The sequence below is a fragment of the Lissotriton vulgaris genome, chromosome 12 (genome assembly GCF_964263255.1).
Source record: "Lissotriton vulgaris chromosome 12, aLisVul1.2, whole genome shotgun sequence".
In the NCBI taxonomy this organism is placed as follows: Eukaryota; Metazoa; Chordata; class Amphibia; order Caudata; family Salamandridae; genus Lissotriton; species Lissotriton vulgaris.
Genome location: NC_141700.1, coordinates 725,607,514 through 725,620,614, shown reverse-complemented (window position 1 = coordinate 725,620,614; position 13,101 = coordinate 725,607,514). Strand labels below are relative to the sequence as shown.

The following is a 13,101-nucleotide window of genomic DNA, read 5'->3' as shown; positions in this document are numbered from 1 at the left end:
GTGTTGCTGAGCTGTTTCATGCCGACTTTCCAATTGCACAGAGCCCCTGCGCCCCCCTCGCGCAGGCACAACCATTTCAGGCTCCACGCGGCGCTCCCCAATGGGGTCAGAAGCGGAGCGCTTCTTACCCCCTCTACGCCCCCCCCTCCCCCGCTTGGCCGCTATCACCACCTCTGAAGAGAACGCTTCAACTTCCAAACCGTGTCCCACATGTTCCGCGAAGGAAAACGCACTCGCGCCTGCCGCTTCACCCGGCTGAATGGGAGCCTTCCGCCCTGCCACCTGAGGACCTCCCGCCCCAGCCTGCAAAGCCGGCCGAACTGCCGGAGCCTGACGCGCGTCCCCCACACCAGCAACGGGAGCGCCCACCGCTACCGGGGCTTCCCCATCCCCCGCCAACACACGCGCCTGCAAGGAAGGGGCCGGCTTCCTCGTACGGGACCGGCCCCTTTCACTTACCTGGCCTGCACGCCTCTTCTTAGGCGAAGAACACGCCAAAACCGCAGCGGACACTCCGGCGGAGGCCTGACGCTGGGGGCGCGCCGGCCCCCCTCCCACCAACAAATCCATGCGACCTGCTTCCGACAGCAGTCGCATGGCCTCCAAAACGCGGTAGTCTTCCATCTCGGAATTAAAGCGCCAAAGTAAACGAACAAGGATAGCTAAAATTACCGAAATACCTGACAATATTCTCTATAAAACGCTGACAGACAAAAAAGCTACAAGCCCTCCTAGCCACCAGGTCACCAAACCTAAAATGGTGGCTGGGAGGCAGTGATAGGGGGATTTATAATTGGGCTATACTGGTCCTACTAGACCAGCCCAAATCTGGAACCTTCTGGCTACTTCCAATGTAAAACCCCTCGCAGCCCTCCCAAACCGCCCGGGGGAGGGGACCTCCCGGCGGTCGGCTCCCTCCCCCAAGCCCCCCTTGTCCAGCCCCCTGTGAGAACCTTTGATGTAGGGCTAAGTGTGAAAAGGGTGTTTCTCTTCGTGCTGCAATTAGAGGAATCACTGCGAGAAAGCTTTAGTTTTGACTCTTGAACTAATGGGCGCACTTAGCAAAGCAATGTTTGTGCTTTTTAGAATCACGTTTTCGGCTTGTGGCGGCATAAGTGTGCAATAAGGGAAAGCGCCGTCAATTAGCATACATGACGTCTCTTTCGCCAAGTTCAAAGAGCCTTTTGAAATCTGCATGTTTTCTTTCAATCTCAGCCCCCTGTTTGAACATTTCATGTAGTGCAAAGTGTGAAAGTTTCTCCGCTTTGGCACAGGAATTCGAGTGACCCCTCCGAGAACGCCTTTGTCCCTACGAATGAAATAATGGCCAGAGTGCGTAAATCGATCCTTGTGCTTTTTAGTTTTTGTAACGTGCGTGTTGGACCAATCTGTAATCGTTTACCATATATTTTGCGGCAAGTAGTGTGATACTTTTACGTAGCTATTGGTTGTTTGTGGAAGTCGCGCCCCTTATACTTTTACTTAATGTATCGTCATTGGTTGTTTGCGCAAGGCGCGCCCCTTTGCTATGCTCTGATCCGACTGACAATGAAGGCGTCGTGAAGTGGGCTGTGACGTATGGTACCGCCCCCCTATATCCGTGCCCCTTTTGCTTACGTAAGGCATCTTCTTTCTGTAAGCCGCGCCCCTTTGTTTATGTCCGATCCGAACCCTTCTTTCCGAAAGGCATTAATGTAGCTCGGAATGTGCTAGCGATGTTCTGACTGAAGTGAGTACCCTGTTTTTAGCCATGCCATTATGACAATGTTTCCACCGACATGTTTACTTACACATGGCCACGCTCCTCAGTAACAGGCAAAAAACGCTGTTTATGTCACCAGTGGCACCTGTATAAAGGCTTAAAGTTTTCTTCCTCAACTCTTTATGTTTTCTGTGTGCTTGAATCTCGCAGCCCCTGTAAGCGAGTGAAGTTTGATGCATTTTGGGACATGCCCCTCTGGCAATGTTGCCGCCCACAGGTTTAGTTTTACACGCCCATGCTACTCCCTAACAGCAGAACAACGCCCACAAGAAACTACTTTACCGCTAATGTTGTTTGCCCCTTGTAATGTGTATGTTGGAGAAATGTATAGCCTATGACCGTCTCGTGGACCTCCCCTTTCCAACGCTGTATTGGGTGTCGTGATTGGTGGTGTACTTCTGGAGTTTACCCGCCTCAAAGGTTCACAGTTCTCGCTTTATAATAGTAGTATAGATTTATATTCACTAAAAATAACAAAGGTTACAGGGACGTTATAGTTAGGGTCAGATTTTACTCATACAAAACCAGAGAAATTCTGCCATTATAGTTATCTAAGTTAACTATAATTCTCACCCCCGCAATGCACTGGTTATGATCTCACATATTACATCACTCATGACATGGTCAGTGACATCACTGATGACATAGCTGAGAAAATATGACCCTAACTATAAAGTCCCTGTAACCTTTGATTTTGTCAGTGAATTTCTATGGTTTTTAAAGGGGTAGTCTGTTTGCAAAGTAGAGGAGAAAGGGGGTGGGGCCTCTGACCAACTCACATGAATTCTGTTGTGTATGACTTACAGGAGGTGCCAGGAGGGATTTTTGGCTCCCAAGATCCCTCTGGAGCCAAGTGTACTTCATCCCCCAAGTAGCAGTGTGCCAGGAGGCACATTTGCAAAGTGGTGGGAAAAGGGTGCATGCCTCTGGCAACTTCTCAGCAATCCTGCTGTGTGGAACTTACTAGAGGTAATAGGAGGGATAAAGACATATGGATCTCGAAACGTGCTTGCTAGTGACTTTGGACCAATTAATTGGATTTGTGTAAACCCGGGAGTGATCCATGCTCCCTGGAAACTTTGGTGGTAGAGGTTATGACATGCAGTCACTAGCTCGTATGGAAGCACCCGGTCTGAAAAGTGTTCAGCTGCTATGTAGTGACATTTGAAGGATTGTTGAAAGAAATGCAGCTAGACCCGCCACATGCAGAGAAGGAGAGGCACAGAAGCCGATACTTCTCATCATTTACTAAAATGAAGAGCGTAAGTTACTAAACGAGCACCTGCAAGTGTGCCTTTCCTAAGGGGGCAAATATGGCTGAGCGAGGGGAACAGGACATAGAGTGGCATTGCTCCCTGTTTGATCAAGTACCAACTAAAATCGGGATGTACTTTAACCAGTGAAGTGAACTATGGGACTTGTGTGCAACACACTTACTGCAGGATAGTCAACCAATGGGAGTGGTTGATGGACATATAAAAACTGATGATGATAACTCACTCACTTGAAACGACATTGATAAATACACATAGATGTCGAAACGCGTCTGCCTGCGGACCAATAAATTGGATCGTCCAAACCTGGGAGTGCTCCATGTTCCCTGGGAACTTTGGTGAGAGAGGTTATGAAGAGCAGTCACTAGCACGTATGGATGCACCCGCTCTGAAAAGCGTTCAGCTGCTATTTAGTGACATTTGTGGATTGTTGAAATAAGCACAGCTTGAACCATCACATGCAAAGAAGGAGATGCACAGAAGCAGATGCTAATCGTCTTTCACTAAAATGAAAAGCGTAAGTTACTGAACGAGTGCCCGCGAGTGTGCCTTTCTTGATGGGGAAATTATGTCTGAGCGAGGGGAGCAGAACACAAATAGAGTGGCATTGCTCCCTGTTTAATCTAGTACCAACTAAAATCGGGATGTACTTTACCCAGTGAAGTGCACTGTGTGATAGTCAACTAATGGGAGTGGTTGATGGACATATAAAAACCGACGATAGTAACCCACTCACTTGAAACAGCATTGATAAAGACATATGGATGTCAAAACGTGTCTGCCTGTGACTTTTGATAAATAAATAAATTGGATTTGTGTCAACCCACGAGTGCTCCATGTTATGTTATGTTATGTTGTCTTGTAAAGCACATGGTTACCGCAGCAATGGGGCGTCCCAGCACTGTAGACCACTGGGGAACCCGTCCTGGCTTTCCCTGTGAGATGGTTCCTACTGGGTATCTCCAAGGTGAAACCAGGCATCCCCGGAGTATGTGGGGGGCGTTGTGGAGATGAGGCAAGCTAATGCCCAGAGTTGCCGAGTGTGATCCCTGGTTAGAGTAGGCACCCAAGCGAGAATTATCAAGTCCACTGACCCTGGTCCACGACCCTGCCGCATCAGGAATTGAACCCTGGTCCCGGGCCGTCCTCTGCTTCCGGGTCTGCCGCCTCTAGCCAGTGAGCCACACCACACCACTATGTTCCCTAGGAACTTTCGTGGTAGAGGTTTTGACTTGCAGTCACTAGCACATATGGATGCTCCCGCTCTGAAAAGTGTCCAGCTGCTAGTTAGCGACATTTGGTGGATCGTTCAAAGAAATGCAGCTAGAACTGTCACATGCAGAAAAAGAGAGGCACAGAAGCCGATACCAATCGCCATTTACTAAAATGAGGAGTGAAAGTTATTGAAGAAGCGCCTACGAGTGTGTCTTTCCTGATGAGGCAATTATGGCTGAGCGAGGAGAAGAGAACACAAATAGAGTGGCATTGCTTCCTGTTTAATATATGTCATGACAGCTAGTGTATTGTTGTACCATCTGACTACTTCCTGTTTGGGCGCCAGGATACCCGTAGGGTGACAGTTGCGTGTTACAAATAATAAATACAATACAATACAATTAATCAAGTAACAACTAAAATCGGGATGTAGTTTATCCAGTGAAGTGCACTGTGGATTTGTGTGCAACACCCCTACTTGGGGCCTGACTGGCTACTGGGCTTTTTTTGAGGGGTGGCAGGGTGGTGCCCAGGTTCACTGCAGAGGGCTTGCTTTTCTTGCTGGCGAGCTGCCGGCGCTTCTAAATAAACAATGCAAAACCAATACCTTTAAAGCTTACTTTTTAAAACTTTTGTTTTGGATTGTTTATTAAGGAAATTTGGTAGCAAGTCCACCCCTGCTCCTTCTGCAGGATCATCAAACAATGGCAGTGGTTGATGGACACATAAAAACTGACAATAGTAATCCTCTCACTTGAAAAGGCATTGATAAATACATATGGATATCGAAACGCGTCTGCCTGCGACTTTGGACCAATACATTGGATTTGTGCAAACCTGGGAGTGCTCAATGTTCCCTGGGAACTTTGGTGGTAGAGGTTATGATGTGCAGTCACTAGTAGGTATGGATATACCTGCTCTGAAAAGTTTTCAGCTGCTTTTCATAAATACATATATCAAAGAAAGAAGTGTCTCAAACAGATAGACTCACCAAAGAACAAAAATATATTTCCACTAAAACGTTTCAGCTTCTACCTTCTTCAGGTAGTACAAGATGGTTAGCTCAGTGCCTGCACAGGTGACACTGCTGAATTTTCAAAAAGCATCATAAATGAACATTTCATTTGGAATGTGGGATCAAAGCAGTCCTGAGACTCCTTGAGATATACAGTAACCAGGTGGTATTGCCAGCTAATCTGGATGCCATGAATTTAAACTGTACATTCAGAAGTTTTCTTTGGAATCCAGTAGTCCTTCTGTCAAGATATGTTCCACAGAGAAATTCTTCAAATCTGATAGTAAATAATCCACAAAAATAAAATGATTGGCTACAGGCTGGTCTAGTCTCTTACTAATTATTGCTGATTTGTGATTCCTGAATCCTGTACAGAGGTCATTCAATGTGGTCATTCAATGTTTGGCCTACATGTCGGCCTGATTCACAAAGGCAATCTGAGACAAAAGTCTAACTTTACAGCTTTTGATATTCACAGTCTTCATTTACGAGTCATATCTTTACGTCCGCAGTCCGGCCAAAATCTCTGGCTTCGGTCGTACTCTGCGCACCCAGGCCGTACTCTCCAAATTGGGTCGAACTCTCCAAATCGGAACGTACTCTCCGGCTCGGGCTGGATGAAGTGTAATCAATGGGCCAGAATGCAATTTTTACAAAAAGTAACATTAAGGAACTTGTGATAAATGTAGAAGAGGTCATAAAAATCTGTTTGGGCAGGGAAAAGGGTGTGGCCGAACACTACATCATATCCCAAAATGTTTGCTCCTTTGCTTCATAATACCAATTGCTGTTCAAGTCAGTGGTGGCTTGTAATGTGCAGCTGTGGTGAGGGCGGGAACCTGAGCACACTCTCTTCCACATGCACACACATCATGCACACCCATCCACATGTGCACTTACTCACACCCATTCACAAGCACATAGACATACCCATTTAGAGCACATATGTGCATATATAGATACATTCTTAAATACACACACGTATTCGACATTTATTGAATAATCACTTGCCACAGTGGTGCCATCAGTTGATGGGAGTGAGAAGCAGAAGCCTTGGTTGTTTCCTGAAGGCTTCAGGTGAGTAATGAATAGGAGGAAGATCTCCCTACCTCTGCTAAGTGGATGGCCTTGTCATGGGTCAGCTAATGAGAGGAAGACCTTCCTTATCTCCTCTTCGAGTGGGTTCGGGTCAGTGAGAGTTGCTGAACCCACTCCATTCAGGGACAAACCTCACTGGGCATTACACGGCTTAATTATGAAGCGCCCAGGTCTGAGTGTATCAGTTTCGCTCCCCCTTGTCATTAGGGGAAGGTTCACAGAAACCTTTGCTGGGCTGAGGAGGTTAAGCCCTCTGGGCTGTGAAATCTTTAGACTGGCAAATTTCATCCCAGGCAATGAAGTGCCTTCTCATTTAGTGCATGCATAGTGCATAGCTTCCTGAACAGAACACGAAAAGTGTCTGTCAGGCTGACCTTAGCTCAGCCTGATAGACACTCATTGCGCAGTTAAAAAGGTAGAGAGCAGAGCCCTTCTGTCCTTAACAACGGGCTGTGGCTGGTTCAAGTCAAGGCAAGTCAACACTCTCTCTGTGCTCAGCAGTGACACCAGTTCTGCTGAAGAGGCAGGGCCTCATTCTTCATGGGATCAAAGATGAGAGATTCCTGAAGAGCAACAAACTCCACACTGGCCTGCTCCTATGAGATCCTGCTAATTTCATCTGAAAAACAGGCACTAGGCTTTTTAAACATATGCAGTAAAGTTCTGTTCCACTTCACCTGCACTTGATTTCCATGGAAGTATTTTGTTGGTTTCTGCAAAGGCAAAAGCCAGGGTAGTATACTGTTTTGTACTGAAATCTGCCAATAAAAGGAGTTTCCCGGGCTCAGAATAGCAGCACTTTTATGGAAGAATGACAGAATACTAATTCTGGCAAGAATGGGAAGATACTGTAAATTACTGGGAAGTAGAAGCTTATGCATCTTGGGTTGTCGGTGTCAGTCTACTGTGTTTTTCTACACTCAAAAGTGCGTTTTCACTCACATGCACTTACATACAGATATGAATGCATGCAGACACACAGACAGATCCATGTTCGCACTCACACCGATTCAGACAATTGTCAATAATGATGCCCTGTAGTTGATTCACACTACTGTCCTATGACTATCAGTAGCTGCGCTCTAAAGTTGATCAGACTTCAAGTCCAGTAAATGTGGACCCTAATGTGTTGTGTAATTTATTGGCAGATGATGGCGTCTAAGAGCCACAGGTTCCTGGACAACCCACTCTATACGGATGGGATTCTGGTGGCCTGGGATCCTGCACCGTACTCTGCAAACGTCAGTGAGGTGAGTGGCCTTCACTAACTTGCTGCTTGAAACCAGTCTAGGACTTTCTCGCTACAAACGAATGCTGTGGCCCAGGCTTTACTCTTATTTTCTTGTAGGGAGCTGGAATAACAGAATCAGGCAAAACAAAGCAAGTGGGACGCAATGCTTAAATTAATCTCAGCCACTTGTAATTACTCTGGGCCGCATTCTAGACCATTGTATTGTTCACTTGCCCAATACCGTACAAGGACCAGCCATATGCAAAACAGTTTTAGCTCCACCCCAAAATGGGAGTACTGCTTGACATGCTAGGCCATGGCCCATCTGAACAGAATTTCAAGCAACTCCAGACAGGCTTCAGGCTTATTAGTAGTAAAGATCAGTAGCACAGTGAACTATGATGCCCACATCTGGACACACCAAATTAACTTAGGGTACTCACTGAAAAGACCTGAAAGAGATAAATGGAAGTGCTTGAATTAATCTATGTCACTGCTTTGTCAAGATGTGCTACTGCAATTGGAACGAGCATTGACTCTCAGGCCGCATATATTGGGAGGGATATGCGTGATATCAGAACTGGAGTATCATTGTATCTCAGCAAAACCTAATTAAACAACTCTGCAGATAGATCTGGCAAAATGGCCGCGGTCAGGGTGTGGAGCGGAGCAAGGGCACGGAGGTAGCACCCCCTTAAAAAAAAGAAACATTGACAATTACTGTGGGGCACACACCAGGATAGAAAGTGTGTTGTGTTTGCCCCGCCTTGAAATATCTGTAAATTAGCGCCCAGCTATAAATCCTGAAGAGACGTTGAGTGGTTTATGAGTACTGCAGGTAAAAGAGCCCCACTTGTAGCCACCAGATACAATACAGCGCTATTTGCTGCCAACTGCGGAGGGTGAGGGGGGTGATAAGATGCTTGATACCATTTCTTGTTCTTTTTGCCCATCAGTGGTTTAAGAATCCAGAATACCCAATCTTCACACGATACAAGGAATACAGACAGAAGCATCCAAACCAACCATTCTACATCCTACACCCCCAGCTCCCATGGAAGCTGTGGGATATCATCCAGGAGAACGCAGCTGAGCCCATCCAACGAAACCCACCTTCATCAGGATTTTTGGGTGAGAACGGATAGAACAATGAAGATCATTGCTCATCTGTGATGGCATTGAGGGGACTCGGGCTGGAAAGCGCATTATAGGTGTTCCAGCATATGAAGAAGGAGCTGTCTCTGGGAAAGTTGAGTTTCTCAAGCCTAGGAACAGAGCTGGACATCTTCTATGAGTTGGACAGCTTATGTGTGCAAATGATGTATCAGACCAAGGGGAAAAGTTTAGAATATTGGGCCTGCAGGACCATTGGGGGCAATGAACAAGTTACTTACCTTCGGTAACGCTTTTTCTGGTAGATACTGTATCTGCCTGTGGATTCCTCACCTTGTGAATATCCCCTTGCGTCAGCAACATTCGGGAATTCTTTTTGTAGCTTTGCGCCGACGTGGACGTGGACGACGTCATAGAGGCACGGCATCGCACGCGACTCCTCTGACGTCAGCGACACTACGATAGGCCCACGCCGGCGTGATGACGTCAGTTCCGCCCTTTTTTCCGTGCCTTCGAGGCACACGGACGGACCAACAACAGTAGAAATATACACAGTATATACAGTACACAAATGTCAAGGTAACACACACAGTGTGAAACAAATACAATAAAACATTTGAAATAAACAACTCCTTGACAACAAAGCAAATATATTACAGTAACCTCGGTATAGAAAAGTGGACAACGGGGAGGCGGGTGGATCAGTGAGGAATCCACAGGCAGATACTGTATCTACCAGAAAAAGCGTTACCGAAGGTAAGTAACTTGTTCTTTTTTTTTTTTGGCAGAGTTTTATATAGCGCTAACTAGACCCGAACCGAATCGGGCATCAGAGCGCTTTACATAGCACCAGTTACGTTACATTAGGACACACATTCATTTTTGTTAGGCACGGGGAGATTACGTGATTTGCCCAGAATCACAGGAAGTTTGGCGTTGTTACAGAGACTCGAACCCAGTTTCTCCAGGTCCGAGGTCGAGCGCCCTAGCCGATAGGCCAACTCCTCCCTTCTGATAGATACATCTGCCAGTGGATTCCTCACCTTGTGAATAGAGTCCCACAGCAGTCCCCACTCCTGAAGGAGGGTGTCCACTCTGCTATACCAAGAAATCCTGGAGGACAGAGCGCGCAAAGTGGCCGTCCCTCTTCACCTCGGTATCCAAGCAGTAATGCTTCGCAAAAGTGTGGAGGGAGGCCCAAGTCGCGGCTCTACAAATATCCTCTACAGGCACACCTCCAGCCAAAGCGGAAGTTGACGACTTTGCTCTTGTAGAGTGAGCTCTTATACCCTCTGGAGGTTCCTTACCTGCCAAAGAGTAGCAGATCTTTATACAGAGGATGATCCATCTTGAAAGAGTGCGCTTGTGCACCGCTCTTCCTTTCTTGCAGCCAGCAAATCCAATGAAGAGCTGGTCATCCACTCGATAGTCTTTAGTCCTATCGAGGTAAAAGCTCACCGCCCTCTTAGGGTCCAGACCGTGAAGTCTCTCCTCCTCCTTGGAAGGGTGAGGGGGAGGATAAAAGGTAGGAAGGGTAATAGATTGACCTAGATGGAAGGGAGTTACCACCTTAGGGAGAAAAGCAGCCCTGGTCCTAAGAACCATTCGTTCAGCATGAATGGTCAAGAATGGGGGCTTGGAACTAAGAGCTTGAAGCTCACTTACCCTCCTTGCCGAGGTGATCGCAACGAGGAAGACCGTCTTAAAAGACAAAAGCCTCATGGGACACTTTTGTAAGGGTTCGAAGGGAGACCCCATCAAGAGGGTTAAAACAAGATTTAAATCCCATTGAGGCACAATAAAGGGAGTAGGAGGGAACTTATTTGTGAGGCCCTTCAAAAACCTTAAAACCACAGGAGACTTGAAAAGAGATGGCTGATCCGGCAAACAGAGAAATGCCGACAATGCCGAAAGATAACCCTTGACTGTGGCAACAGCAAATCCCTGCTGCGCCAAAGAAAGAGCAAATTGTAAAATATCGGACAAACGAGCCCTCAAAGGGTCAACAGACTTCTCCCCACACCAAGAGACAAATTTAGACCACCTGTATGAATGAATGGATTTAGTGGAGTCACGCCTAGCCGAAAGAATGACATCCACCACATCGTGTGGGAGAGAAAAAGATTTCAGTTTTCCCCGTTCAATCTCCAGGCATGAAGGTGTAATATCTGGAGGTGGGGGTGTAGAACCTGCCTGTGGTATCCTCTACTTTCCTTGCATGTCCTGGTCTCTGCCTTATGTGTTCTACCACTGTTCCATCTTAGAATGTGCCTTATTCAAGGTGTTCCACCTTCTCTGGTCAGTTGCCTGCTGGTCTTTGGTGGATGAGGTCCCTAGTTTATATTATACAATAAACTTCCTTCTTTTCACCTCCACCTGCCTGGACTTCATTTATTGGATGATTCTACATTTTGGCGACGAGGGTGGGATTTGTTCTGTCAACGTGCTATTTGATTCAGGTGCCAAGATTACACTAATTCCCAGGGTTTTCTTTGAAAAATTCTTACGTAACAAAGTAAAGTTACTCAAACTAGATCTAATTCCTAGAGGGTATGGTGGCAGAATAATAAGTCTTTTAGGATACTTTCTGGGTTCAATTGATTTTAAAGGGAGAGTCACAGCCGGTAAAATTTATATTTCTATGAAAGGAGATTCCCTTATCAGTTGGCTACATCAGAGAGACCTTGGGGTCTACCTTGATCCCAATCAGTCTCCTTCGGTCTGTTTGAGAGAAATGCCGGTTGATGTAGCAGTTGTCTCAGATCACACTGGTTGGGCCAAAAGATATCCTGGAGTGTTTTCCAAGGATCTGGGGTGTCTTAAAAAATACCTTCACTTGATAAAATTAAAGGAGAACTCTGTTCCCATTGTGGCGAAGGTAAGAAATGTCCCGCTTCTGGTTCGTGACAAAATGAAAGCTGAGCTTGAGAAACTGGAAAGCAATGGTGTAATAGAGGAGGTCGAAGGTACAGAATGGGTTTCTCCTGTGGTGATGGTCCGTAAGGCTAATGGCGAGGCAAGATTATGCATTGATATGAGGGAGTTAAATAAAGCTGTGATTGTTGACCATTATCCCCTACCGAATATTACTGAAATGCTATCTTCTTTAGGTGGGGCCACACATTTTTCTACGCTAGATCTTTCCTCTGCCTACCACCAGGTAAAACTACACCCGTCTTGTCAGGACTTCACAACTTTCATCACTCCCTTTGGGACATATAAATTTCTTAGAATGCCGTTTGGGCTTATTTCTGCGGCCTCGGTATTTCAAAGAGTGATGGAGGGTATTTTGGGTGGTCTGTCTGGTGTTAAGGTCTATCAAGATGACATCTTGGTTCATGGCGTTGGTTCTAAGGAACACGATGACAGAGTGTGCGCGGTCTTGCATAGGTTGCAAGACGCGGGTCTCACACTTAGATTAGATAAATGCAAATTGGGGGTTGAGACAATTGAGTATTTAGGACATCTTGTGTCAGGCTCTGGTATCAAACCTAAACCGTCGTTGGTGGAAGCCATATCCAATCTCAATTATCCCAGTAATAAAGATGAGTTGGTTAAGTTCCTTGGGATGTCAGAGTTCTATAATAAATTTGTTCCTGGTTTTGCCCAGAAGACTGAAAAGTTGAGAGTTTTACTTAGAAAAGGACAAGAATTTGTTTGGGACAAAAGTTGTTGTGAGGAGTATGATCTTATTAAGAAGTGCCTCAATAATGCGCAGAATCTTGCTAGCTTTGATCCCACAAAAGATTCCTATATTATGACTGATGCCAGTTGCAAAGGTATTGGAGCTGTTCTTTTGCAGAAGGGTGAGGAAACTGACAACACCATACTTTTCATTTCAAGACCTCTAAGAGGTGCTGAGGAAAATTATTCCGTGGTGGAAAAAGAAGCTCTGGCTGTTTATTGGGCTGTTAATAAATTAAAGAAATTTGTCTGGGGCAAAAGGTTTTCTGTTATCTCTGACCACAAACCTCTTAAAGAAGTTTTTGAAAAAAAGGGGATTGATTGCATATCGCACAGGATAAGAAAATGGGTTGTCGCTTTGCAGGACTTCGAATTTGGTGTGTCTTATCTACCTGGATCTAATAATATACTTGCCGATTGTTTGTCCAGGCTCACGGGCAAGGCTTCTTCTGAAGAACAACGTGATGATTTTTTCTGTTGTAATGAAGACTTGTCAGAGGATGTAAAAGTTTGTGTGGTCACCGAGGTGTTATTACGGAGGATGAGTGGATCAGTGAATTGAGATCTGATTTAGACCTTCAACAAGTCATTACATATGTTCGTGATGGTTGGTGTCTAAAAAAGGATTGCAATGAAGTGGTGAAGAGTTTCTGGACTGTGAAAGATCAGTTGTCTTGGGTTGATGGAGTGTTAATGAGGTGTAGCAGAC

The 13,101-nt window shown here is 45.9% G+C and overlaps 1 protein-coding gene across 1 annotated transcript in view; it reads left to right on the top strand.

Moving 5' to 3' along the window:
* Nucleotides 1-13,101, top strand: part of LOC147678389 (beta-galactoside alpha-2,6-sialyltransferase 1-like) — a 65,331-nt gene that overhangs the window by 18,654 nt on the left and 33,576 nt on the right. Inside the window, exons 3-4 of the mRNA XM_086946574.1 lie at nucleotides 7,513-7,614; nucleotides 8,552-8,726. Coding sequence (XP_086802700.1) covers nucleotides 7,513-7,614; nucleotides 8,552-8,726 — 277 coding nt within the window. The remainder of the gene's footprint in view (nucleotides 1-7,512; nucleotides 7,615-8,551; nucleotides 8,727-13,101) is intronic.